The sequence below is a fragment of the Tinamus guttatus genome, unplaced genomic scaffold, assembly GCF_059628265.1.
Source record: "Tinamus guttatus ecotype Peru unplaced genomic scaffold, ASM5962826v1 Tinamus_guttatus_pri_ptg000227l, whole genome shotgun sequence".
NCBI lineage: Eukaryota > Metazoa > Chordata > Aves > Tinamiformes > Tinamidae > Tinamus > Tinamus guttatus.
In genome coordinates this window covers 4828660-4855959 of record NW_028288761.1, presented here as the reverse complement: position 1 = coordinate 4855959, position 27300 = coordinate 4828660, and the positions used below count along the sequence as shown (strand labels likewise).

The 27300-nt window shown below is 40.4% G+C and overlaps 1 protein-coding gene and 1 long non-coding RNA gene across 2 annotated transcripts in view; one reads left to right on the top strand and one right to left on the bottom strand.

Annotated features, from left to right (window-relative positions):
* The window catches only part of PLOD2 (procollagen-lysine,2-oxoglutarate 5-dioxygenase 2), a 49686-nt gene extending 38844 nt beyond the window's left edge, over positions 1-10842 (bottom strand). Inside the window, exon 1 of the mRNA XM_088525582.1 lies at positions 10740-10842. Coding sequence (XP_088381708.1) covers positions 10740-10842 — 103 coding nt within the window. The remainder of the gene's footprint in view (positions 1-10739) is intronic.
* The window catches only part of LOC148594579 (uncharacterized), a 576515-nt gene that overhangs the window by 178154 nt on the left and 371061 nt on the right, over positions 1-27300 (top strand). The window lies entirely within an intron of this gene.

Sequence of the window (27300 nt, the reverse complement as noted above, 5' to 3'; positions counted from 1 at the left end):
AAGTTAAACTGGGCACTAGCAGCTAGAGTGATACAAAATAGCCCTAATAGACTGCAGACCTCTGATGCAATTGCCATTATCACAGACTAACTGGAGAGAGAAAAAAAAAAAAAAAAAAAAAAAACATCCAACCCCCTACCTAAGCCACGTAGCTTTCCCATCCCCTTCAGCACACACAGGGACTGAAATGAGAAAGCAACCAGTAGCCAAAACTGAAGTAGAGGAATTTTCCTTAACAAATTCTCTTTTAGTTCCTTGTGTACCTCACCTAAAGAACATATTAATCAACAAAACCCTGTCCGAAGACTTCTACAGTTGCCCGAATTAGAGGAAAGAAAATAATAAGATGATGAAAAATGAGAATTAGCTGATTGCTCTTCCCATCTACCCAGTCCCCATAAAAGGGGAACTTTTCTGTGCCTGCAAGAGAAATGGAAATCTCAAGCTATGATTTCAACACAGATGCTGCTTACTCCCTGGAATCATGGCTTGGTGGATGCTTTTCAGCTTGTCACCATTCTTGTTTACAGCACATGCAATTTTTCTACCATTGCTGTGATAAGTATATTTTGTACAACAAGCCCGAGTCACCCAAAGAGTGGCCCAAACTGTTCGGTAGTATCCAGGGCAGCAGCCAGCAGCATGAGAAGCCTTGAGCCGCAACTGGGATTCAAGGTCCAGAATTCATCAGCACTTCATAAAACTGGTTAAGACCGGAGGAATAAAACTTTAGACAGTATCTAATAATAGTCCAACTATACAACTAACTTCATGTAATTTCTCTAACAGATGAATTATATTTCTTGAAGAAATCCTGGAAAATATGGTATCTTCTGAACAAGGCAAAAATAACTGAAATACAAACAAATGGCAGATTTAAAGCCTTTTGGAAAATATCTTATTTTTAGATTTCAGTTCCTATGTTGCTTCCATAAAACTAAATGATATATATGTCCAAGTTCCCGATTAATTCCAAAGCTCTAAAAGAATTGAAGGCATACTGAAGACTACAGTAGCACAAAAGTATTCAAAAACTGAAAAGGATCCTTGGACTACACAATGTTGTATCACTTCAATAGATCTAATAATCAATCCTCTTCCCATGCTGTTTCCATAACGTTATTAAAAGCAATTCTTCTATAGGCTTCTAAGTCATCCTGAAGTATAGATAGCTACAGGGTAACCTATGTTGTCAAAGGTATCTTCCTTTCTCCATTTATACTGACTCAAACATTACATGCAAAATTCCAAGAACTGCTAATCCAGTTGAAAAGTTGAAATGTCAAAGATCACTTTCAAAATCCAGATTCCTAGCATAACATGAGCTTGCATTTTACTTATCACTCAAGAAAGTATTAGACTTCTCAAAAGGAAATGAAAGTTTTTTTTTCCAATAAATAAGAGTTACAGCCTAAAGTTAAGTTTCTAAATCAAATAGAGCTTCTGAGAATGCACACTGTGAAAGTCAAACAATTGAAAATAGACGAAATCCATCATATGCAATACAACTATGATTACAAGTTATATCTACATACATATACTTAGTGTAATTCAGCAACAGACATAAAAGATCTTAAGTATACACTTTGATGAGTATGAACTTTAAACATGTAGATCTACACAGTGTTGTGTGAAAGGTCAAAGTATGTAGCTGTCGACAAGAATTTCTGATCAAATAAAGCTTTTTTGGCATAACAGGGCAAAAGAATAGAACCGTATCACAGCTGGGTGGTTCCTTTCCCACAAAGGATTCTTGAAAACACATGAGAATGTGCAGAAACAGCAACCATGGTCTTATGTCCCGGTAAAGAAGCGTGCATTACGCACCAACAGGGAGAAAAATTACTTGCACATAGAGAATATTATGTCATATTGAGAAGCTCTGTTATTTATTTATTTATTTATATTCTATAACGATGACTTCTATTCCACAAGGATAGAAGGAACTCATTTTTCAGCAGGCCTCTACTGATCCCTCTACTGTTTCCAAGATATAAAGGATTGTCTCAACCTCCATTAACAACTGCCATGAATACCCTGTTAGATCAGATCATCTGCAACTTAATACACATTGGACTGCTATATCTTTGGAAGAGAGATGAAGGCTGCTCAAGCGAACCTCTTTAAAGATAAGGAAAGTGATAAGATTTAAATTAAAAGATGAAATTAGAATTACCAGACAACAAGCTAAGAAGTCACAAATTGTCCAAACACATAATGCATATTGACTATTTCCTGCACCAGTGCACATTTATTTGTGAGAGCTGGGTTTGTTAGAGCTAGTGCTGCTCATTAAGAGTAAGTGCTATATTCTGAAAAAGTAGATCAGCCCGTTTCCCCTTGTATTACAAACTTCTCATTAATCAATCCTCTTCAATACAAAATGCCTTAATGCAAAATAAAAACGGCAGCCTAAATATTAAATTTTAAAAAATAGTCTTCTTTGCCATTAGTAGACTTGCACCCTCTGCCCTTCAAAGCGGATATATTAAATGAAAATAAAGTAGAGTAATAACAGCTGTTTCCTTTTTGATGGTATAAGCATGTTTATTCCCAAGCTGAAGAAAGTACACAGGCACCACCTCCACTTCCAGCTGATCCTCAAAATGGTTCAGTTTGCAAGAAAAAAAAAATGCTCTTTCTTTTAAATTGCTGTAAGCTACCTGCTGTTTAGGGCCACAAGTGACACGTGTGATTAGCAGGGATCACCCAAAGCAAGGGCTGCCCCTACCCACTGTTCTTCAGGCAGATTTGGAGACTTTGCTGAAATGACAGAGCAATAGATACAAGACACCTAATGCCATTCCTAGCCAGAGAACAGGCCTTGTAAAGGAAGGAAGTTTTCAGAAGTTGTATCCAGAACGTATCATTTTCCAGGTGCAGTTCCTCTAGAGCAGCTAGTACCATTGCAACTTCCTGCGTGACATAGGGTACTCCCTCTGCTCCTGTAGTTAAGAGGAACTGGATTATCTGGAAGGCATGCTTGTATTAAACAGCTGTTGCTCGGAGTTTTCTCCTAATACAGAACTTGTACGAGGTTAGCAGTTGCTAGTATGCTCCCCTCAAACAGGATACCAGAAGTTTCATTTTCTTAGCTTTTCTATTAACTGAATCCAAACTGAGTGTTCTCCAAGACCTAAAAAAAACACTAATTACACTATTAACATTCAAGGTCTGTTACTCTGAAAAAATATATATATCCTCAATATAAATTCATTTATGGAGTGTTTAACAGTGTTTCAACAACTGTGCATTTAGAAAATCTAAAGGTTGTTATGAGAGTCATGAAGATTTGTCAAAGAATTTCTCTCTCCTTTTAATTAGTAGCCCACAGGGATGCTAACAGGCACTTTCCTTTCACATGCACTGACACAAACTAAAGGCATACTCTTATCCCACTTACGTTCTGTTTTTTAATATTTCTGATGTCACATAGTTACTGCATCTAAAAATGTTTAGAGAGAAATGATAAACTGTTGAAAGTATCTAGATTTTTTTTAAAAAAATTAATGATTTGATGTTGTACAGCTGTACTGAAATAGAGCATCTGTGTTAGGAGTAAGCAAGAGAAAGACCGAGCCTATCGCTTACTGAAGCACACAGCACACACACAAACTGGAACACCCCCTGCTATCGTTATCTATTCTCAAGTATTCGTGCCCATCTTCCTAGGCCTTTTTTTGCCCTTTCTCTTGAAGCAAGATGTGATTAACAGCTACACCATAAAATAAATGGTAAAACGGATTTTATCTATGAGACTACTTTTGCTGTGTGCGCACATATTTACACTTTAAGGCATAAAGACTAGCAATTACTCATTTTATCAATACACAGCTGTTCTTTAGAAAATATTTTAAAGTTGAGTCTGTTTGGGCTCCCCCCTGCCTTTTTTTTTTTAAAAAAAAAAAAAAAAAAGTTTTGTGGTATTGAATGTACAGTCAACAGCAGCTCATTAAGACCTGTATGTGCACTCATCAATCAAAAGCATTAGTCACAAGTGCAATGTTGGCTGATGATTAGCCCAGCGATCACTGGAATGAAAAATTTCCTCATTTTGATAGCTGAGCAAAACCAGACGCAAGCAGGAGCAGTCTCCAAGAGGGTTTTTCACCCCTCATCAACTGCAGTGGACTTGGAGGAGACCACCAACTGGTCCTCCTCTACAGTAAAGCTGTTTATTGAACCAGCAACTCTATAGGAAAAAGGGGCACATTCCTTAGCTCCTAGATAAGGAAAGAAATGGTTGTAAATGACATCATTGCAACACTTGAAGCAACCTCTGCAACAGAGCTGTCTTAACTTCCTGGTCCCAGCAGGAACCAGATTGGGTTACAGCAGTTTACTAATGCCCAGATAGCAACTAAACCACAAAAATCTGTTGGAGAGTGGGTGTGGATGGAGTCATTACACAGGCTGGGTCTCACTCGGATGCCCCGACTGGATGGCCCTGCTATAAACCGTCATCCTGGCTCTGCTTCAGAGAGCGGGACACAATTAACATCAGCTGTTTAAGTGAGAAAGTTTACTCAGCTTCTGTCTTTTAGTAGTCTTGCCCTCTGTGCCTCTCATAAATACGTATCTTGAGAAGAGCATGCTTCTTCTTAAGCTACTATTTAGCAAACCCAGCTGTTTAAACAGAAGTGGTCACACACAATAGCAAACATTCCTATCGCCCGTTTCCAGTATTGCTAATCTATCAATGAGACTCAGCTGTTAAGATTTAACATAATGTCTTCACTTAAATTGGAGCTGTTCTGAAGACAGGTAATTTCCCTTCAGTTCACATTGTCAGAAGATGCTACCCTCCAGATTAATCAGTTCTTTTAGGAAGAAGGAGAAATAAAAAAAGAAAAATAGTGTGTTATAGTTTTTATGGTTTTACCCTCTGGCCTCTATTCTCAGATATTGGGCACCCAAAATTCCCTGATCTCTGAAATCAGATTTTGACTGTTTAACTAGTTGAAGAGAAACACAGACCAGGCAAACCTAGGAGAACAGAAATGCACTTTTCTAAGAGCTCCTTTTTCCCCCCACTTAAAGCTCCACTCTTGCTAGAGAAAGGTACTTGCCTCTAGCAAGTCAATCCTTCAAATCATGAAGTAGCACTGATAAAAAACATGCCCTATTCTACTTCTGACACAAAACACCATGGCATATGTAATATAGGATATATATTCAAAGACAATTTTAATATCAGACAAAATCCTGGTCCAGTAACACAGCTATTTCAGTTAAAACATATATGGTCCAGACTGTATTGCACTAAGGTATGACTAAGGTAATTATTTTACAGTGCTATAAAACAGAATTAAACTGCTTATGAGTATAGCCTAAGAAACTCTTTCCTGTATTAAAGATTGATGCTAGCCACAAAATAAAAAGTTAATTGATCTGATTTTTACTTTTTTGAAAAAAGAGTCAAAAATTGCAAAAGCAATTCCATTGGATATTGATTGTTTTCTGCCCAGTGGACTTCAGTGAGAATTTCTAATGGGATGATTCATTAGTCATCATTAGAGCCATAGGTACAGAATTAACGTTCAAAAGATTGTCATTTAAATAGCAATCTTTTCTTGTTTATTTAAACATTTCAAATTATAATGCCTTAGAGGTAGAGGACCAACCTGTAAAATAAAAGTTTTCTTCAAAGTGTCCTATAATTTCTAATGAAATGTTTCAAAAAGCAGCTGCAGAGTTTCATTACTTAGCCTTAATCTATTAAGGAAGTTGTCTAGTAATTAGCTCATACTCCAGCACAAAAATAGCCATGCCTTAAAATAAATCACCCAGTAGCCCATAGTATCTTTAATTTTGGTTTGAATAGAAAAGAACTTAAAGTCAAATAACTGTTAACTGTGTATTTTGTTGTTATTCTAAATATTTCAGTAATTGTTAGGTACCTGTTTCATTGTACACTGCAGAGTTGGAGCCAGTATAATCACAACATGTAAATATATATATATATATATAAACATTGAATATAAGAGATAAACTATTCTGAAAATCACCAAATTAAAAATAAATAAATAAAAAGACTCTAGCAGACTTGTGGGGTTTTTTTTCTCCCCTCTTCTCCCCCCCATATTGTAAAAGGAATTATAGCTCCTGATGAAAAGCATATGATGAACCAATCATTTTACATATTCAGTTTCTTCCAGACTAGCATAATCCATATTTTGGCAACTAAATGCTATTAAAGCATCTAAAGCTACGTGCAGTGTTAAGCTATGCTTACAAGCATAGCTCCTATCATAGTTCCTTGATGATTAAGTGTTCTTTATTCAACACAGCTATGTTACCTGTGACATTCCTGTACATTGAGACACATTCCTATTGCTGATCTGTTTGGTCAAGTTTGTCTCTGTGCTGGAGGGAACAACACTCACTGTTTGAACTAAGAAGGCACAAAAATTATTCTTCACTTTCAACTTACTCTCCCTCCCTGTAACTCAAGAACTATAAAAAGCTGAAATATAAATAAAAAAGCCTTACTGTCTACCCTTCATAGGAAGGGAGTTCACTTGAGCACTATGTAAAGTAATAGTTAAAGTAGCCTCTTTTAAAGGGCAGTTTGACACAAATAGAGATACTTTGTTTATGAGCTGCAATAGTGGGAAAAATTAATAGGTCCCTATTAAGGGCCTGAGTCACTTCTTGCTTAAATAAGCAAAAGGGAAGGAAAAATACAGGAACTTCTAGACATAAATCATGACTCTCCAGAACTGTGTAATTAAGGCATGACCGAGAAATCTTTTAACTATTTCTGTTAAACTGTACCTGAAAACTGTTAGCTTAGATCCTGGACAGGAAAGTCCTCCACACAAAACCTCCCCGGCTCAGACAATATATGTTTATCACTCCACTGTACATTTACATAGTAATTTACAGATTCAAATTCTGATGATAAACTTCACATCTGCACTACTTTTTCCTATTTTAAGTCAAAATGTATTTTACAGTCAAAATTTCCACCGAAATACTGCTGATGCTGTCTGCACTACTGCAGAAAGAAACATCCATCACGTCCACTACCATGCTCTAATTCCACAGCCTAATTTTTTCCTCCACCTTTCCACTGAAGCAAAGTCTGGCCAAAAAAAAAACCTTTAAAATGACCTTTATTTTCCAACTCTGACTGGCATCATGCAGACTCTATACTGGGAACTAAAAAATAAATAAATAAAATAAAATAAAAAGTTGCCAACTCAGGAAAAGTCTTCGAGGACAAGAGAGGAGAGCGATGGAAGAGCAGCTGCTGCTTTGTTTTGCACCCCAATAGCCATATCCACTTACTTTCAACGCATTTCCACTGGGTACACTGTGTTGTTTGCTATTCTCCATCTAAAAGCTGGAGCCTGAGAGATCTAGGCAAGTGACCATTTTAAATCTGAAGTAGTGCACGTGATGTCACACAGATTAATATGCACCTCCTGCATGTTCAGGATGTAGATGCTCCCCTGGGACAGAGAGAACCCAGATTCAATTGCTTGCCACATATGGCCCTGGCTAAGCCGCTTGCTCCATCTCTGCCTCCAGCTCTTGCCAGTGAGAAGGGGGTGACGGTGCCGACCTGGAGTCCTCAGACATGCATGAAGGAAAAAGGCATGAATCTCTGAAGAAGCTAGAGGAGATGTGGCACCTTCGCCTCTGCTTTGTCTCTGTCTCCTCCTCACCTGCTACAATGCTGATATTTCCAACACACAGGTTTTTGGGACAGTTTTAGACAGGGTGGTGGTAAACTGGAACAAAAATGGTACTAGAAGAAATGAAAAAGGCGAAGGAAAATCATGAGAAGAGGTGGAAGGAATTCTGGAGGATTGACTCCTCTTCCATAGCTAGGCTGAGACTTTCCACAGTTCAGTGAGGAGGTGGTCGAGGTGATTAAATTATCAAGTTCCCTTGCAATGGGGCCTCAAAAAGTAAACAGAAATTGCCATAGTATATCCTGTATCTTGCAGTGAATCCTTGTGGGCTAAACCAATAATCTATTAGTGTTTAAAGCAAATTCACACGAGCAGTTGAACAAGATTTACCCTGTGCCAATACCAGAATGGAAGAAGTGATTCCTTGGGGCTCCAACCACAGGGAAAGCTCCTGTATCTCACCCTCATGCTCAGGCTGTAGCAGCTCTAGTGGATCACTCGGTGAGCGGGGGCCCCTTCCTCATAAACCCTATCCATCAAAAATACCTTTCGCCTGAACAGCCTGGGCTCTCCGCATGCTCTGGGAAGGCACCCGGGCGGCGAGGAGCTCCAGGGTCAGCTCGACACCCGCAAATCCCCCCAACGACGGCAGCACCACGACGTAGCAGAGCCCAAACCTGCGAGCGAGCGCAGCGCTCGTTCCTGAAGGATGACGGGTGTCTGCTCCGCTCCCTCTCAGCGCGCTCTGCGCCATGTTAAGGCAGATGTATTTAGCACGTACGGCGGAGCAGAAATGTTTTAATGCCACTGTAGCACTGAAACTGTTGTTTCTTCACCACACAGGAGCCTGAGTATCAAGTGGCTCTTTTAAGAAGTTTTTAGAATTTAATAGTACACTTTCCTATTATTGTCTTAAAGGTTAAGCAGAGACAAAGGAGCACAGGAGGGATTCCTGCAAATGGTGCTCACTCACTGCTTGAGAAACAGCCACTACACAGTTTTCCCAGACATCTTCCTTGTCATAACTCCTTTAAGCTTTTTTGAGCAAAGCAATAAAGTCATATTGAAAAATAAAGATGGAGCTTGGCAGTCAGTTTCACACACTCTTGTTTATGTCTTAAGTAAACAACAGCAACCGACCACTTTAAAATGCAGCAAGCAAGTGGCATCTGTAGAGGTTCCTTTTTACACTAAGTTGTACAAAACCTAAAAACTAAACTGCAGATTTCTAAAACAGAGCACACCAAAGCTTGTATCTCTTGAAGCAATAAAACAGAGTCTAGGTGACAGAGAAGATTAAAATGGAAATTAAAAACAAGTAACACGCAAGGATGTCTGAGGTCAAGAAAATACTCAAGGAGCAATATAACTCTTCTATGCTTCAGTACAGACCACCATTTTTCAAACTACGAAAAAAAATGTATTTTCTGTGGGACTGTATTAAATGTATTAATACTTTCTTATAATGCAATTTACATAGTGCGAGATTTATTACTCTCTAAGTCACTTTAGAGGCATGGCTGTCCCTGCTGCTGATTTGCTGGATCACACCCTTTCACACCTTCAGCCACCAGCAGGACCTCAAAGTAATGCAGCTGATGTAAAATTTTTTTAAAAAAGTAAATCTCTGCTACGTTAGCTGTTAGCTTATACCAGCCTAAGAGCCCGCATCCAAAAGAGTTATGGTTTTTTAAAAAAAAAAAAAAAAAAAAAAGTTACATGAATGTATTTAGATATTTTACAGAAAATACAAATGTGCTTGCAGTAATTGCAATCACAACTGCCGAAACAGGGTAGTGAGATTGTAAGGACACTGAGTACAAAAACAGCCCCTCAACATTTTACTCCAAACACGGTACAGAAGGCGAGACCTCCAAAGGGCTGCGATGGCCGAAGCTGTAACGCGGCCTGGCACACCCCAGCGGGCTGCAAAGGACAGCACACGGGTCAGCTTGCAAAGAAAGTCTTACAGTAGTTAAAAACAGCAATCTGTTATAAAAACTGGGGAAAAGCAGGTCACTGTGTCTGGCAATAACCCCCTTTTTATTTTACTTTATTTTTTAAACATTATTTTATCAAATATGGCCTCAGACATCCCATCAAAATTCTTGGCAAAATTTGCTTCTCAGAGAAGTTTCCTTCTGGCGCTAAGAGAAGAATTTAGCTAGATAGTAAAAAAACACTTGATTACACTCTTGAGTACATGAGCCAAATAGTAAAGCTATTTTATTACCATTTCACATGGTAATAATCTAGTAAGATAGAACATGCTCCTATTTCTAGGGTAGAAATCTGAAATATATTCCTAAAGCAACATTCGAACAAGAAATATGTTTTGGCATTTCATTTTCCATGCATGTGTTTGGACACCTCTCTCTGGGAGAATTTCCTGTATACATTCCTTTATTTCACATGCCAAAGATAAAATTTCCATCCGGTGGTTCCCTGAAGCTAAGTCCCTACCCAAGGCAGCAGCGAGAACTCAGGTCTGCGGCACTTCACACAGAGTAGGAAACTTTCATTAGAAGTTGCTAATGCCAAAGAAGTGGTGAATGACGATATGTTTTTTTTTTTTTCCCCAGCCTTGGAAAAACAAAACATGTCTATCATCACCTTGTTATAGGCGAAAGGAAAGGGAAAGAAAAAAAAAAAAAAAGAAAGAAAGAAAAGGAGAAAGGGAGGAAGGCTCAGTTTCCATTGGGGATTTTTTTTTTTTTTTTTTTTTTAATGGGACCGGGCGGGTATTTCGGCGTGACTCACTCCGGTGAGTTAAAATAGCTGCCGGCAGCTGCGACCGCCGCGCAGCAACCTGAGCAGCTCCGGCCCCGCGGGAAGCAGCTGCGCAGGGAGCCGCGCAGCGCCGCGCACCCCCAGACCCGGCTGCGGAGCCCGTGGACACGCTTTAAAGTGCGGGATGGGGAGGGTGGGGGAGGGGAATAAATAAATAAATGAATGAAACAGTAAAAAAATCGATAAGTAAGAAGAGGGGGCAGAGGGTGGTGCGGCCGCTCTCCGCGGAGCTCCTCTCCCGCACGAAGGCCCCGCCGGGCACATCCCGCGCCGGAGCATCCCCCCCCGCGCAGCTCCGCGCCTCACCTGCGGGGCCGGTCCCGGGGCTCCGCTCCGCCCGCGCCAGCAGCGGCGGCAGCAGCAGGACGAGCAGGAGGAGGCGGCGGGGCCGGGCGCTGCTCCGCGCCATCTTCCGCGCCCGCCCGCCGCTGCCCGCGCCCTGCGGAGCGGCGGGGGGGATAAAGGAAAAATAAATTAAAAAAAAAATAAAGAGAGAAAAGAGCAAAGCGGCCCCGCGGGCGGCTGCTCCGCGGCGCAGGCAGGAGGCGAGGGGCGCCCCGCGCCGCCTCTTATAGGGGCAGGCGGGGGGACGCGGGCAGCCCGGCAGCGCCGGCCGCCAAACAAGAGCCGCTTGTTGCCGCCGCCGCCAGCGCTGGGAGGAGGGATGGGCCGGGATGGCGATGGGATAAGCGCGGATAGGGACACGGATGGAGGGGGCGGGCGACCAGGCCCCGCCCCGCTCCGGCCCGGCCCGTGCGCGCGGAGCTGCGGGTCCCGCCGCGCGGGATCCGCTCCAGCGGTACCGGGGAACCGGGACCTCCCCGCCCGCCTCTGTAGCGCCGGGGCAGCGGCCGAACGGGCCGCCCGGGCCATCTCTGCAAAGGTCCTGCCGAAAGTTTAGCCAAAGTTTAGCTCTGCGGAGCAGGAGCGCCCGAGGCATCCTATGGAAAACACAGTGTATGGAGCACACCCGAGCGTCGGAACACGGCCCGCATGGCGACAGCGGTACTGGTGGCAGCGACAATACTGCACATCCCACCACTTGTGGATTAAAGTCCTGCCAACCATTGCATGGCTTTAGAATTGAGACTTTCATAATGAAAACACGCTTCATCTGCCTAATTTTAACACCTGAAGCTGTTGCATGTTTTTCACTGAAGAAGTGCTCAGTAAAAGTCAAATCATCAACTAACCGGAGACAAGCACGTCGGAGATGAGGGAGATGGACCCGCACCTTCTGCTTTTATCCCTCTTGTGATACAAGGTGTAACTGAAAAAAAAATACTATAAACAATAGCTTAAATGTTAGCAATTCATGTAAAATTATTAAAAACCATGTGGCAGAGTGTGGAAATCTGTGGATTTTTACACCTTGGAAAAGTTATTTGAGGACCAAGGGCATAATCCAAAACAAAAATTAGTGCTGAAAACAGGATTCGTGTCCTTGAGATACTCTTATATTAATGTCATCTAGGCACTTAATTTTTTATCTTTAACGACTCTATGGGTCTAACAGATGTGCTTTTTTTGGAGCCACAAAGGAAAAGAAGGGGAGAAGAAGGGAAAATCTGACCTTGATGCTGCAATTGTAAGAACTGGATGCTTTTGTTTGGAGCTTAGCATAGAAAGCAAACTGTGTGTTATGTGCCCAGATCCTTTCTCCAGTTAGTTGGAAGACCTCATTCCTCCTGGACCAGCCAGCACACACAGCTGTGACAGAGGGAGGGTGAACCAAAGAGAAAGATCTACCCTCGGTCCAAGGGGCTCCTAGAAAGCAGAAGGCGCAAGAAGCAGAAATGGTGAAATGGTCAAAGTGGACTAATGCGGTGAAGAAGCTGCACATGCAGTAGGAGAAACGGGAAAGACCTTCTATTTTGGGGGGGCAATTACTCATGACCTATTTTCTCCCACCACTTCTGTCAGGTCTGCGGGATTCAGCAGTGGACAAACTTGAATACAGACAGGATGATTTGTGCACACATCCATAAGCAGCCTCTGCTCACCCTTCCAAGAACTAGCCTTTCTTAAGTAACTTAGGACTGAACTACCCAACAGTGAATAATGCCATGACTGAGATTATATCACAGAGGTTTGTATCTTAGCTTCTTAAAATGAAACTGGTGCAAAACTAAAATAAGAAATTGGGCCTGTGAAGAGCAAAGATGTTACAGCTATACAGCTATAAGGTAGAAAAGCAGACAAACAAGTCTTTAGAAAGAGGTCTGAAACAAATGCAGTCTCCCTGCACATCTCAAACAACAACCCTTGTATCTAGAGATACAGAGAATGTGTAATTAACAAGCTGCAAAATAAGAATGCATCAAGATGGCATTAAAACACGAGAGATGCAAAACACACATCATACTGTCACCATCAAAGAAATGACAGATTTATCCAATAAAGTCTGAAGATTTTATTAAAAGACACGGCAGTGACCAGCATTTTGGGATACCGCAGAGGGCACATTGCTAGTGTAAAAGTGCAGGATGGGAAGCAAGGAAGCTGCTGCCCTCCAGAACCTGAGGTAAAAATCCACATTTGAGCCTCACACACATACATGGGGCTCTGAGAAGTCACTCTCCAAGTCATCTCCGTGAAAAGCAGATTAATGTATGGGCCACGAAACAACACTGTTAGATGGAAACCGAGTGCTCCAAAGAGGAGGGAGCACCTCAGAGAAATCTTAAGAAGCATTTTGGTATCAACAAGTAAACAGTGGCAGTGAAGAATGAAAAGAGTTTTCAAAAGAAGGATGTAGAGAAGAAGCAATGAAAGGAGACAGCCAGCAAGGATTGACTTCTAATGTAGGAGCAAAACAGACTAAGAGAGAGAACTACGATAAAAAATAAATACAGCTTGTACTTGCAACTGCAAGTTCATAACTCAGAATTTGACTAGCAACTTTTGCATTTTCTTGTCATTTTTCTTAGTCTCTTCTAAGCTAGTTTCATTTTAAACTGTTCCTGGAAAAATCAAGCTTTGTCCCCAGGAGAGAACAGGTCTGAAAACTATCCAAAGCACTGCATTCAAAGTGATGGATAGGGCCAAGAGATCTCCTGTCCCTAAAGGGATGTTAGAAAGGTAATTCCACAGCCCCGTGATTTTACTTTCTGGTTCAAGTGCATACAAAGTACAGAACTAAGTGGAAGGTTTTGGCATCAGATGGTTATATCATTTATCTAGTTTATTACAGAAAAGCTACAATCTGAGATTATCTCTGCAGTTATCTTAGTAAAGCACCTTTAAGTTAGTAAGTCACACCTGCTTTCCTAGTTAACTCATTCATCTTGTGCAGTTATTGAAAAGAAAATACAGCTTTTGAATTATAAATTGAATGTTTATATATCAAGATTTTACATGAGTTTTAGTAGCTTAAAATATCAGTTCCTGATTCTAAAATACTAATAAAAATAATATTCCAAAGGAACAGAAAGTTTAAAGAACCCTTTTAAGTCTTACAAAAAGTGTTCTTCAAATATATCTCACTTAACTGCTAGTGACTGTTTTAACTTGACCACAAGCCTATGAAATATGAGAACTAAACTAGAATGAACATTTTCTCTCTCTTTCTTTATTTCTTTTTTAACTAAAAATACTTAAAATAGCATCAATATGAATTTAAAGGCCCATCTGGCAATAATATGACATTAAAGTGTGCATCACCTTTGCCTGACTTCATGTATGTATGAAAGCCTATAATCAGGGCCTCTTAAACTTCAACCCTAATAAAAAATCTTCCATAGACTTTTTATTTTCAAGGAATCAGGACAAATGTTGCTGAAATTCTACTCTTGCTGTCTGGAAATAGTTTCTCCTTGGTTGCCTCCCTTTAATTTATCCTCAACTTCAATCAGAACATTTCTGTGCATTGCCGCCCCAGTCCTGCTATTATGGAGCTGATCCAGCCTGCTGCTAAGTGCTCGCCCTTCCACAGGAGTGCCGTGAATCCACTCATTTCAGTGGCATTTGGGATGCTCAGCACCTTTCAGTATCTAGCACTGAATGAATCATTTTGGTTATATTCAGAGTTCCTTTTCCAGCCCACCCAGTAAGACATTACATTTTTTTCATTCACGCATTGGTAATTATAGCTATAAACAAAACCCATAGGAACAAAAGATTAATAGCGTTAGCAAGCATTTCCAGGGTATAATCAGCCATCATGCCGCTATTACGCAAAAGGTCCAATGAGTGGCTCTGAAATTGCAACAGTTCTATTCCTTTACTCAGGCTGAGCAGCAAGACATAATGTCCATGAAAAGCCGAGCTAAGTTTCTGTCTGCGGTCCAGCCTGTGGCATTTATGTCATGATGGCTCCAGCCCCAAGGTCTAATTCGGCACTGCTGAAGTCAGGGGGAGTTACAAGAGAATAAATGCTACTGACTACAGTGCTGACCTGGCCTTGCATGAGAAGCTTAAAACCTCCCTCGCTGCTTCTGTTGGACACAAAGGTCTGATCCCCATTTTTTGCTCTCATTGCATTCATTTTTACATGATTTATACAGGCAAAAGGGGAAAAAAAAAGAGAGAAAAAAGAGAATTAAACTCTGCAAGGTTTATCTTGCAAAGCCTGCTAGACAGGGCTGATCTCATAAAAAAATAAGTCCTATCACCCAACAAACTATAAAATCCTTCCCCAAGCCTCAAACAAGAGGTGATGAAATACACAAATAATCATGACTAATTTAAAGCCTTGCCCTTGCTTAGGGATGAAAAAAGAGCTTAATGGAAAAGGAATTGGCCCTCCCCTCCAGCCCCCCCAAAAAGCTGAAAGAAAAAAAAAACTTAAATGTTTGCCGTGGGATTAATAGGAACCAGCAGAAAAATGTGTTTATAAAATTGTCTGAAACTGGGAGTCAATGTGAGGGTTTGTGTCTATGTCAACAAACCATCGCAATGTAAAAAATGTTCCTCTGAAGTAAGACTGTGGTATTAAGCAGACTGAATAGTGTCAAATTTGTCTGACCAGTAGAGATGGGCAGGTCAGTGTTTTATATTAGTTCACTCTAGAATCTGTTCTTTTGTGATTTCACAAACCTGGTAGAGATTCATCCAGGGACAATTTGGAAAAATCACGGGGGCAGTCAAGCCTGTCCCACAAATATTTCCCCATGGGAAGACATCAGATTTTATATTCTCTGTTACTGGAATGGCTTTGGTCTAAGCTGCTTTTCCTGACCCTGCTCTGAGAGTTTTATGACTGTACTGCCTGTCCACAATGATCTCATTCTCTCCAGCTGACTTATATAAGAAAAATAGAAACTGCTGTCTGACAAAAGCTAATTTTGACAGGTATGTCTTTTCAATAATTGTGTTTTAGTCATTAAAAAAATCAACATTAAATTAGCCTTGTTTCCTACCTTCTGTAGAACGTAAACAAGGAAACCCAGATGGACATAGAGCATCTTCTGCCAGGATTTCTGGAGAACTGGGTTCTAGGTAAAAAGAAGGGAGATGGGCTGATAATTTCCTCATTCCTTCTAAGGTCTCTTCTCAGAAAGTCTTCCAGCTTTTCAGCAGGCACTGGTTGAAAAGGTGATCACAAGAAAGCTGAAGAAAAGCAAAGAGCCACCAATCTTTCTTAATTTAGTGCCTCTCTGGTTGGTCAAAACATCATATGGCTTTGCAATACCTAACTATTTTGCCTTTTGTCAAGAAAACCTTTTCAGGGAAAAAGGAGTGGTAGCCAGTAAAAACAAGGCATGGAAAATAGAAATAGGATCATTAAATGAACAGTTAAATGCTGTTAGCAGGATAGTTGAAGTTTTAGCAGCCTGCCCCTGACACAAATATGAAGCAAGAGAACTTCATGGTTGAATCAGTAGGAAAAAGTGGGAGTGTTTTGCTTAGAAATGTTAAGCATCATCTCTGAGGTTACTTTCTCATTCTCTTCTCTGTCTTACATTGCACTTGCATGCAGTTTTGATGGAAAGGGATATGAAGGAAGCTGTATTCAGATCACTATTGGAAAAAATCTCTGCAAATCAGCATTACTAGTTGTTAACCCATACTGCTGTACACGATCACTTAACTTAGTTATTGCATCAAGGTAAATGTGAGCTGATGAATGGATTCAGTTCTTCAGCACTAAAACAGCTGGGAGTGGCTGAAACAATGAAGTAGTTTTATGTTTCGGGCAACTTACTCTCAAAGTGCAACATATTCAGACTAGATGTTTCTTCTCATTTGTCCCTCTTAGGCCAGCAAGCAAAAGACATGCCTCTGAGGTGGGAGCTCTGCTGTTCTCAGCTTACGTGGGAAGGGGCACAGAGTGAGCAAGCTCTGAACAGCAGTCCAGTTCAGATAATATGCCCCTGCCTGCACTCAGAGCAAGCAATGGGCCTCTCAGTGCTTCCTATCTGCTGTTCAGGAGTGACTGGAATCTACTGAGAATCTCCAATAGAGCCTCAAGAGGACTCTTAAATTGGAAATTTAATTATTTTTTAGCACATCACACAAAATCATTTTAACTTTGCAATCACATTACACAGAAGTGAGAATGGCAGCTACTTTGAATCTTCCTAAATTATTTCTGAGAGATTGCAGTTAGTACTCCTTTAGTTTGGTTGCTCAGGAAGATGATGTCTTTACAAACCAAGGCAGTTCTGGTGAGTTGGCTGTCTGGCAAACACTGACAGTACATTTTGCTCTGAGCTTAAGGAGAGGAGTTTCAGAGATCTGTCTGCTTCACTTCCAGATAATCCAAAATCTGTAGTGTCCAAGATGCATTGATTTTACACTAGTTAATGGGAAGGAATGAAAACCCTTATTTACAGAAAACTAAACAAGCTTCCAGTGTGTATCAGAAGGCAACCAGCTGCTCCACAAGGAAATCGTGATCAGTAGCAGGAATTACAGATAGTGCAGCACAACATCAGTGCTGTGAACAGCAAATCATAAAAATTGTGGGCAGAAGAATCAGCAATGACCAGAACCGCATATACCTGAGCATCATATGCCAAAGAGCCTGAGTGACTGTATTCCTACTGTTCCCTTTTCCTCAGTTTTTCCTCAGTCCATCAAGGGGATATGCTGCACATTATATAAAGACTATACCCCAAATTATTTTCACTGGTTTTAGCAGACCAGAAATCACAATCCTCATACAGATATTGGGTTGTAGTACCTATGCATCATCAGATAGACTGTGCAGGAGTCTCTGCCCCTGGAGAGATAAAGGAGGAGGGAAACGTGGCAGGCTCAGAGCTCACATCCACAGGACATTCCTGGTAAGTGGCCAGGTAACAGCAATCCTGTTGTCAGTGTAAAAATGGACTCTGCAGCAAAAGAAACACAGAGGTTCTTGTAACTCTATACTCAGCTAAGAATATTCTTGCCATTGACTTGTTGAGTTGACCTTGTAGCCTCTATATCACACCCTGTCAGGTAGCTACCTAGCAAATTATCATCTTTGCAAAAACATTACTTACAGGAAAATGTTATTAATGGTCTCTCAAATTGTGCTTCTATTCTGCCTGCTAAAATTTAGAATGCTATTGAAATAAGGCATTCTAAATAGTTGTATACTTATACCAGAATACAATATAGCTCATCTGCATGTTTCTCTCACACTTAGTAGGACATGTCATTCTTATTTATTTCTATATTTCAGGACCAGGAGTTTACTGGGTGTAGGAGAAAAGGAAAAAAATCAGTAACACTGTTGTTGTTACACAGTTTGGAAAGGATAAGTTTTTAAAAGACAGTATGGATTAAGCTACTGAGTTGTTTCTAACCAGATATATTTGAGACAAAATATTAAGAAAGAAAAAATCCTTTATGCCATACATTCTTATATTATTTCCCTTCCATCAATCTTCAGTTGCAAGATGTTTTTTTTCTTCATATTTTCTACCAAAACTATGCTTTCTTTCAAAATTAGCCCATGCAGTGTAACCAGGGCTATATATTATCCCAGTCTCAGTATAAATCACTCTTTTAAAAGCTCTGCAGGTCAGCATGTATGTCATTGTGTTTTATGACAGGAACATGCAACTATCTTTAGCTCAGTCCCCTTTTTTTGTGTGTATTATCTTTTGTTCTGCCAACTCTATTTGGAGATGACTCAACCACCTAAGTCAGCCAGTCTGCTCCAACCTGGAATACAGTTCAGAACCATCCACACACATTTCCAAGTCTTTGGTAAACTTATTCAATCATGAATACAACGTTTCCAGTCACACGGCCTTCATCTTTTTTTCAAGATGCTGTTGAAGGTGTTGCTTCATCAGATTCAAGAACTAGGTCCCAGGCCTGCAGATTATTTAATCAGTTCACTTTCTATGTAATTTTACACTAGTCAACTCAATTGTTTTCACCTAAATTGAGCACAGATCAAAATACTTGTTGGATCACACTCCTAGAGATTAGCGGCATCTGAAAGACTCCAAACTGCCAGATATTATAAAAATCATGGTTTTCAGGTCTCAGAGTCCATGCAAGTCATTTTGAAATTGCAGGAACTAGGAGCTATTACAAACGTCACTATTTTCTCATCCAAACACAGGACATTGTTTTTAACCTTGCCTTCCTAAATAACACATCAATTCTATAAAACCTTTGAAAAAATTTCAAGCAAACAAGCAGATAAGTGAACTGCTTTTTGCCAGAGGGCATCATTACAGAACACCGGTGGATTATTATTATTATTTTCATTGAAATTATTTTGATTTTGTTTCACTCTGGAACAATGTCAGACACACTGTGTACAGCTCTGCAGTGACAGCCTGCAGAAGCATAATGAGTCATATACAAGCTAGCAGTAGATTAGCAATCCGAGTGATGATGTTAAGACTAAGACTTTTGCTAAATATTTACTGAGTCATTGAGGATTCTCTAATCATTATTTAAATCTGTGAGAACTTAGCATTTCCACAGAGTATTCATATTAACCACTCTTAAGATCCAATCCTCTATAGATGACAGCGGCAACCTCCCCTGGCTTTCCAATCTAAACAATAAAAATCACTTAGAGAACAAAATATTACTTTTAAATTGTACCATACCTGAAGTAACTACCAAACCCAGAGAGAGCACTGTGTAAATCACAGAATTCAAGAAAGAGTTGCATACACTAAAGCTAGGCTTCCACAAAATCTCTATTTTCCTCTTTCTGGTAATTTGTGTGAATTTTTTCCAAATTACAATCAGAGAAGATGAGGATTCTTGTTGTTTTGGGAAGAGCAAGTCTTTAAATCCTTCTCTTCCTACCTCCCTTCTGCCATTCACTAACAAACCCGCTTGCTGCCTACCAAGATACATTTGTTCTGTTGAATCATTACATTTTTCCAGGCTTTACTAACACTAGATGGAAAGTGTTGCAACCTTTATGCCATTGGGAAACAACGTCAAAAATTTTATACAGAAAAGACAGGGTGAGTACAGGAAGAGGAGGGGAGGGCTTGGGGTCATCAGACAGTTACTTCTCAAACATAATTCTAATGTTTTGTTCCCCCTGAGCTTGAGGACTATAATTGAGACCTCTGATGGTACAGCTGAATATAAGCTTCCATAAACAAACGCTGTGCATTTGAACACCACTGCACGTAGCCCATCCACACACTTTTTCCACTCTGGCTGCTTCTCCTTGCAGCCAATTGGGGCAGTTGCCTTGGCCTTAACTCTGCTGTCGTTTACACCACGCTTCGGCCCGACTGCAGTGAGGATGAAGCTACTGATTAAATGTCCACAATTTTAAGGCAGCAGGCCAAGAGCCTCAGATGAGGCTCGCTTTCTTTTAAAAAGAACCAGCACTCCCAGGCTGACCTTCAGAGCACAGCCCTGCTAATGAGCATCTACTTGGCATCTCCAAGACGGGGAGATTTCTGCAGCCCTGCAACTATTAGTACCTCTGATTGCATTTGAAGTAGCATAGGCAGGGACTTGTTTTACAATCACCATATCTATCATTTATTCCTTTTCTTTCCAACTCATGGAATTTCTCCAAAATGAGTCACAGAAGTCAACTGCTGCCCAGTCACCTACAGGAAAGATGGATTTTCATTTTATATGTATTTTTAGGAAAACACTTCTGTCACGCCATACATCTCAATGACTAAATTAGGTCATTCCTTTCCCCTTCATCCCCTTTTGCACTGCAGAGGAAAAAACAGGCATGATTTATCAGACTGTCATTATCGAAGAGGTTTGTTTTTGAGTTTGTCCATTCCCTTCTAACTCCACACAAATCTCTATCTGTGATTGCCATCAGTTTGGGACTCCATAACTGGAGAGCATGACTAGGCAGAGAAAGATTTGGATACCTTGGTGAAAAAGGCATTGAAAAACACCTAATTTAGGTGATGGATGGGTGATAGCAAGAGCAAAACTCTGTGACATCATCTCTTTGGGGCCTACAGGAAAATATTTGGCAGATAGTAAAGATTCACAAAACAGGTAGTAGCAAATTGGGTTTGTTTCTCCACATACATATAACCAGAGGTGACTGTGGGCAATGAGCTTTTGGAAAATGACCTTATGTCACTGGTCAATGAGACATGTGGCCATCCTGCATAACACTGAGGTCCTCCCCACATGGGACAATGCGTTTTTCTCTTTAGCAATGATAAAGAAAGGGAATATTGCTTTTAAGGGGATAATTCCTGTGAATCATTTTCAACCTTCTGCAGAATTTTGCCTTACTTTTGCCTTAAAGACTAATTCTTGTACTAAAGCTTCTTGAAGCATCCCCTGTGTAAACTTTTAAATCTGAGAAAGTCACCTCTTGCTCACCTATAAGTGAGAAACTAATGGGAATTAGTCAAGGGAAGCTTAGATGCAGGTCTAGAGGCAAAAAAAAAAAAATCTCCAAGAGGCCACTGTCTAAACTGCATGTAATGCAAGCATTAATTCAAATTTAATTACCTAGAGAATTGCACAATACATGTAAAATCCTCCAGTACAAAGCTGCTGGATTAACAAGTGGGAAGCAGCTTCAGAATTGTCCTCAAATGTTTTGCAGCTTTTTTATTTCTTTGGGGAAGAGTTTATGGCTTCACATATTTTAAGACATGAAGGGACATTTAAGACAAGAAGGTCACCTGCTGTGATCTGATGGTCACGCTTACTGAGTTTCTCTTAAATATTCCAATATTACAGCTAAGATCATGACTCAAGCATTTTGGTCCTTGATGACTGAGTCTTTGGCGATGTGCTGCCAGCCTGTGAACAGCCACCAGCTCCAGAGGAATTTCGGTGGGAGCTGGCAGGAGACGCTCTGGAAGTCTTGGCCACTTTGGCTCTACCTCTGTGGCATCCGTTGTGAGGCCTGTCCTGCACTGATATGTCAGATTCTTCCTCCTCTCTAAAGAGAAAGCACTTTTTTCAGTATGTATCATGGGTTGGTAGCTCAGAACAGATGAAGCTTTGGGACTTGCTCTAGGAAAATTATTGGATCTCCCACTCACCTGCAATGCAGGGAGTATCCCAGCAGGGCTCTCTGACCTTTCACTTATCCAAACACTCCAGTCTGCGGCTTGATTATGGCAACGTTTGAACAGCTCTGCTATTTTTAGCACAATTCTCTTGTCCCTTTTCCCATTGCAAGCAGATTTGTTCACATTTTCGAATGGCCAAATTTTAAAGTATATGATAACCAAAGGTCACTTAATATGTCCCTGCATGGAAATATCGCTGTGGCTTGTTCTGAGTTGGCACCCAGAGATTTACCCATGGTGCTAGGTGCCCTCTGCACCACAGTTAATTGACTTCTTCAAGCCTTGTATCAATTGGCTTGTGTGGTTGGACATATTTCACGGATGTTTACACCTAATTACATCTTTTTTGAAAAGATGAAAGCACTTGACTAGCACATTTTTCTGTTTGCAAATTTGACTTGAAGTTATTTGATAGTGCAAGCTTTTGTGGAATTCCACCGCAACTACTTAGGTGCTGTTCCCAGGAAAACAATTTGATGCAAAAAAAATTCATATTTGCAGCTGAAGAAATGTTGATTACTTCCTATTTTGCTCTGGTATTGCATTGTAGTAGCTCCCTTAAAGCATACATAAATGCTGACCTCTATTATATATTTTTCATTACTTGATTATCCACTTTTGAGCAAACATTTACTGAAGTTGAACTTATTGCTTAGCAAGTTAAGTGCTGTAAATGGAGCATACACAGTGTAAGTACCTTTACTGGATTTATTCATCAAGCTTTTTCTCTGAATTTTCTCTGTTCTCTGCCTCTGGAATACTGCTCTTTTTAATTGAAAATGAGCACAGAAACCCACAGGTAAGTTCCTGTTCATTTCAATGGCTGGCTTTAATTCTTGGTGCATTTTAATATTAGCTCACCACCTCTCATGACCTTTCTAAAGTTTTTTTTCAGTGGAAAAAGAGTACAGGGCACAGTGAACCCTTGTCTGTGCTGAAAAACTTTCCTTGTATTTATTTTCTATTCCAATCTGGCAACAAGGAGAATGTGGACATAAACTCGATGTCCGCAAACTCAGCAACTCAGCCTCAGTCCACTGAAAGGCCTACATTTTCCAGGATCCACAAATTCTGCTTTCAGAAAATTGAGAAATTTGTTGAAGAGAAGGGCCAGAGGGAGGGAGTGCCCTGGTTTTGTTTTAAAACTATACTCAATGCAATGAAAGTAAATAATAATAATACTGAAGCTGCATTCACTATCATACACCCTATTGCAGGACTAAGAGAAGCTAAGGTTTAAGTGTTAACATGTAGGGGCTCTGGCAAACATACACCACGCCTGCAGTATTAAAATTCACTTTGTTCCAATTCCTCAAGGCCAAATGTTACTCTGCTCTGTGCTGCATGGATGGAGAGAGATGAAGTAAAACCAGGAAGTAAAACCTGAGCCAAAATATCAGCTGGGGAGATTGAGAAGGGTCATAAAGAGCTGAAGAAACAACTTACACAACATAAAGACTCTTGTGTCAAAGCCATCTGTGATGTGCAGGACACGCAGATTACACAGCTGGTCTGATTAAATAGAAAATACACACGTGTTGCTTCATGCTGCTCTAAGCACAGGCACTTGGGAGAGTTACACTGTTCAAACTGTGCAAAACAAACCCCGACATTCAAGAAAACTTTACACTTGTATGAGGGAGAGGGAACTTCAGGGCAGGAACACATAACCAGCATCTCAACTACAACACACTACCAAAATGACATGTTGGTTATACATAGTATCAGCAAATGTTGCCATAAAACCATGGAGGCAGCCACAAATTCCTCAGTGTCTTCTTCACTGAGAGAAGCCTTAAGTGTCTCCAGTGTCATTTAAATTAGTAGGTTTTGTTTTGTTTATATGTTTCTTCTCATAAACACCTTTAATTTTAGCCTTCACCACAACCCTCAGCTTTCCTAGCTGCAAGATGGCCTGGGGCAAGGGCTGGATCATCTGTGTCACCCCCCTCTGCTTGTGAGAGAGCAACATTGACCACCTCAGTTGCCAAGAGCAAACTCAGCTCAGTAGCTAAGTTAAAACATCCAAAAAGAAAAGAAAAATGCACCTGAGACCTTGGAAGAGCTGCAGCTCCCAGGCGTGGGGCTGGTTGTCCCCAGGGCTCAGCCACGTGCCATCATGTCCCTGTGAAGCACTCGCGGCCTGCGGCACCCCTCTTCTCCAGGATTCACCCCTGTCATAAATCAGTCAGATTCAGCCAGCAGTGAATCAGCCTTGTGGCTTTGACAAACGATACTGTGATGTATGAGCATCTTTTTTGGTGTGTAGTAAATTACATCAGGGATCATAGACCAGTCCTCAGTTCTATCATAAACCCAGACAAAAGCAGCTATAAGGGTATTACATGGCATTTTCCTTTTCCTTTTTTTTTTTTTTTTTCCTTCTCTTTTTAATGAATCATGGCTTGACATCCTTTCACACAATGTTTAATTTTCCTAGTGGCCCATAACTGCTTTTGAAGCTTAACACTTTGCTACTCTGGTGGGAAAGACACATTTCCACACTCAGTCAGGGAATACATACTTTGGAGATAGCGTAATCTAAAATCCTTCCACTGCAAAAATCAGAATGACAACCCGGGGAATGCATGAGAACCTCACTGGATGGTTTTTAAGCAGTGCCAAAGCAATTTCTGTGCTAACACTGCCCCCTCTTGCAAGCAGGGTCCAGGCCCAGCTCCCAGGAAAGCGCAGCGTTAAAAACAGCAGATGCAGTTTTCAGCACTGTTTGCATTGCTTCCTTCTCTTTGGCTTTTGTTGCAATGCAGCTCATTAAGGTGATAATTCGCTTATATTAAGAATTAAATCTAAATTCCTCTCTTTTATAGCATATATACTATGTCGATCTTTATGTTTCTAGGGGAGATAAGTAGGCTTTATATTTTGTTGTTACTTCTATCAGCAAACATCTTAAAGAAAAAATGAAGCAGAAAGGGGAAATGAAAAAAGAGGCAAGGGGCACAAGGAGAAAAAAAAAAAAGTGATTCCTCTCTGTACTTCTCTGGACCAAGAGTCTTGCAGATCACAGATTTCAGGCCAAAAAAGAGAAATTCCTTTTCATCTTATTGATACTTCACATGCAACCTTATAATCAACCTAACACAAACTTTAGATGCTTGGTTTATTCGACAGTACCTTCTTTAGGACTCAGCAAAAGTTGCTTCTAGCCTCCCAGTTACCAGCAGCTTTAGAAGCAGAATGTAGCATATAGGCTCAGAAGCAGTTTAGGACCATAAAGTTATAGGCACATCATATTATATAAAGATTTAGCTGCCCTTTTTTTTTTTTTTTTTTTTTTTTTTTTTTTTTTTTTTGCCATAAAGTGTATTTCCCTACACTTGCCCAGATTTGGAGAGGGACAATGAGAAGAAGGCATCAGAGTAACTAATCCAGTCCTAGAGAGGTCTGAACTGGTGTATAAGCAAGCCATATATAAGCATAAATCACAAGAGCAGGTATAGAGCTTTTCTGCGGTCCCGGTCTAACACAGCATTTCTACAGGAGCAGAGTTTTTGCCTCCACCCTGGACGTGCTCCTGCTTTTCTCTATTCTCTTTTACTGACTCCGGGTTATATTGGGAGGGTCTTTGTTTTTTAAAACTAATCAGATGGGAGATATAAAAGTCTTACCACATTATTTTTTGATGGAAATTGCTTCTTGTGGTGTGGTTTCCCCTCCATTCGACCTGCATCCGTTTCCTTGCTCTAATTCGGAGCTGTTCTCTTATCAGCATGCTGCCTTGATTCTGCAACTTCCTATTCTATGACATCCCTTGACTTCTCTTTATCAATTCCACCAGCTATTTCTCCCACCAGTTATTAACATTCATATTCAGGCAACTGTTAGACATTAATAGTCAAGCACTTAAACCATGCAGTTCTAAAACACGTTCCCCTGAGCAAAGATTTGATTTTCATTACCACCATTGGCATTTCCAATGACGTATGAAAAAAAGAGCATGAGGTCATGAAAACCACTTGCTTTTCCTTTTCCCAAACACCCTCCTATTGTTCAGTCCCTGCTCTCCTGTCATCAGCTCCGCAGCTTTCTCAAAGTTGTTCTCATTAATAAAACTAAGTAGTACGTGCAGATTATTAATAAAACAAATAAGTATATGGTGGACATAAAGGCTGTTCTTAGGATTTTCTATGAAAGGACCCAAGAAAACATTTTTTAAGCTTCCCTTAGTGAATTAAAAATTTTTAGACAACAGTTAACTGTAACAAAAGGTACTTTAAAACAACCGTCCTCCTCCATGAACTTGGCAGAAAGCCAATCTTGCTTAAGACAAAGGTTAGGGGTAGCTGACTTTTTTTTTTCTTATAATTTTTCTTTCTAGAAACTGGGATTACATATGTGTTTTTTTTTTTTTAAAAAAAAAAAGAAAAATAGCACATGAATTATGCATTCTATACCTCACTGTCCCTAGGGTTTCATTAAGTGACTGCATCTCCAGTACAGCTAGAAATGAAAAATTTAGAGATGACACAGATGGAAAGGTCATTAACAAAACTAGAAAAATCCACCTGCAAATATCACCCCTTAAAGATTATATATAACAGCTTTACCTACCTCAGATGGAATTGAATAACAGACACTGTGCTGAAAATCTTCTAATGCCTTCCAAAGCCTGGATTTATGGAGAGGGGAATTACAGAATCATTAAGGTTGGAAGGGACCTCTAGAGGTCATCAGGTCCAACCTCCCTGCACACGCAGGGTCACGTAGAGCACGTGGCACAGGGTGGCGTCCAGGCGGGTTTGGAAGATCTGCAGAGAAGGGGACTCCACAACCTCTCTGGGCAGCCTGTTCCAGGGCTCTGTCACCTTCACAGTTGAGTAGTTCTTCCTCATATGGAGATTAAACTTCCTATTTTTCACCCTGCACCCGTTACCGCTTGTCCTGTCACCAGCCACCACGGAGAAGAGCCTGGCCCCATCCTCCATCCTCCCTACAATCACCCCTCAGGTATTTGAACATGTTGATCAAATCTCCTCTCAGTCTTCTCTTCTCCAGACTAAACAGGCTCAGTTCCCTTAGTCTTTCCTCATATGATAGATGTTCCAGTCCTTTAATCATCGTTGTCATTCTAAAACAATGGAATAATGGTCTAAAAAAATGAAAAGTAGAGAGTTCTAGAGACTGGTGATTTCCTAAACATGGATGGGGTTATGGGTTCTCTCAAAACGAAGCAACACTGCTTGAAGAATGGTTTCTGCATATAGCACAATCATTCTCAGAAATGAGCTAGCTTGTGTGACTAGCTCATAGCTGTTTCCAGAAGTCTTTGAAGAATTTAAGGAGGAAGCATTCTTGAATTTAAATATAATTAGAAAAAAAGGAAAAAACAGAGATGAAGGTGATAAGATAGTGTTTGGTTAACTAAAGAGTTGCCTTCCCATTTAATACTTTCAAGTTCTTAAGGGATCAGA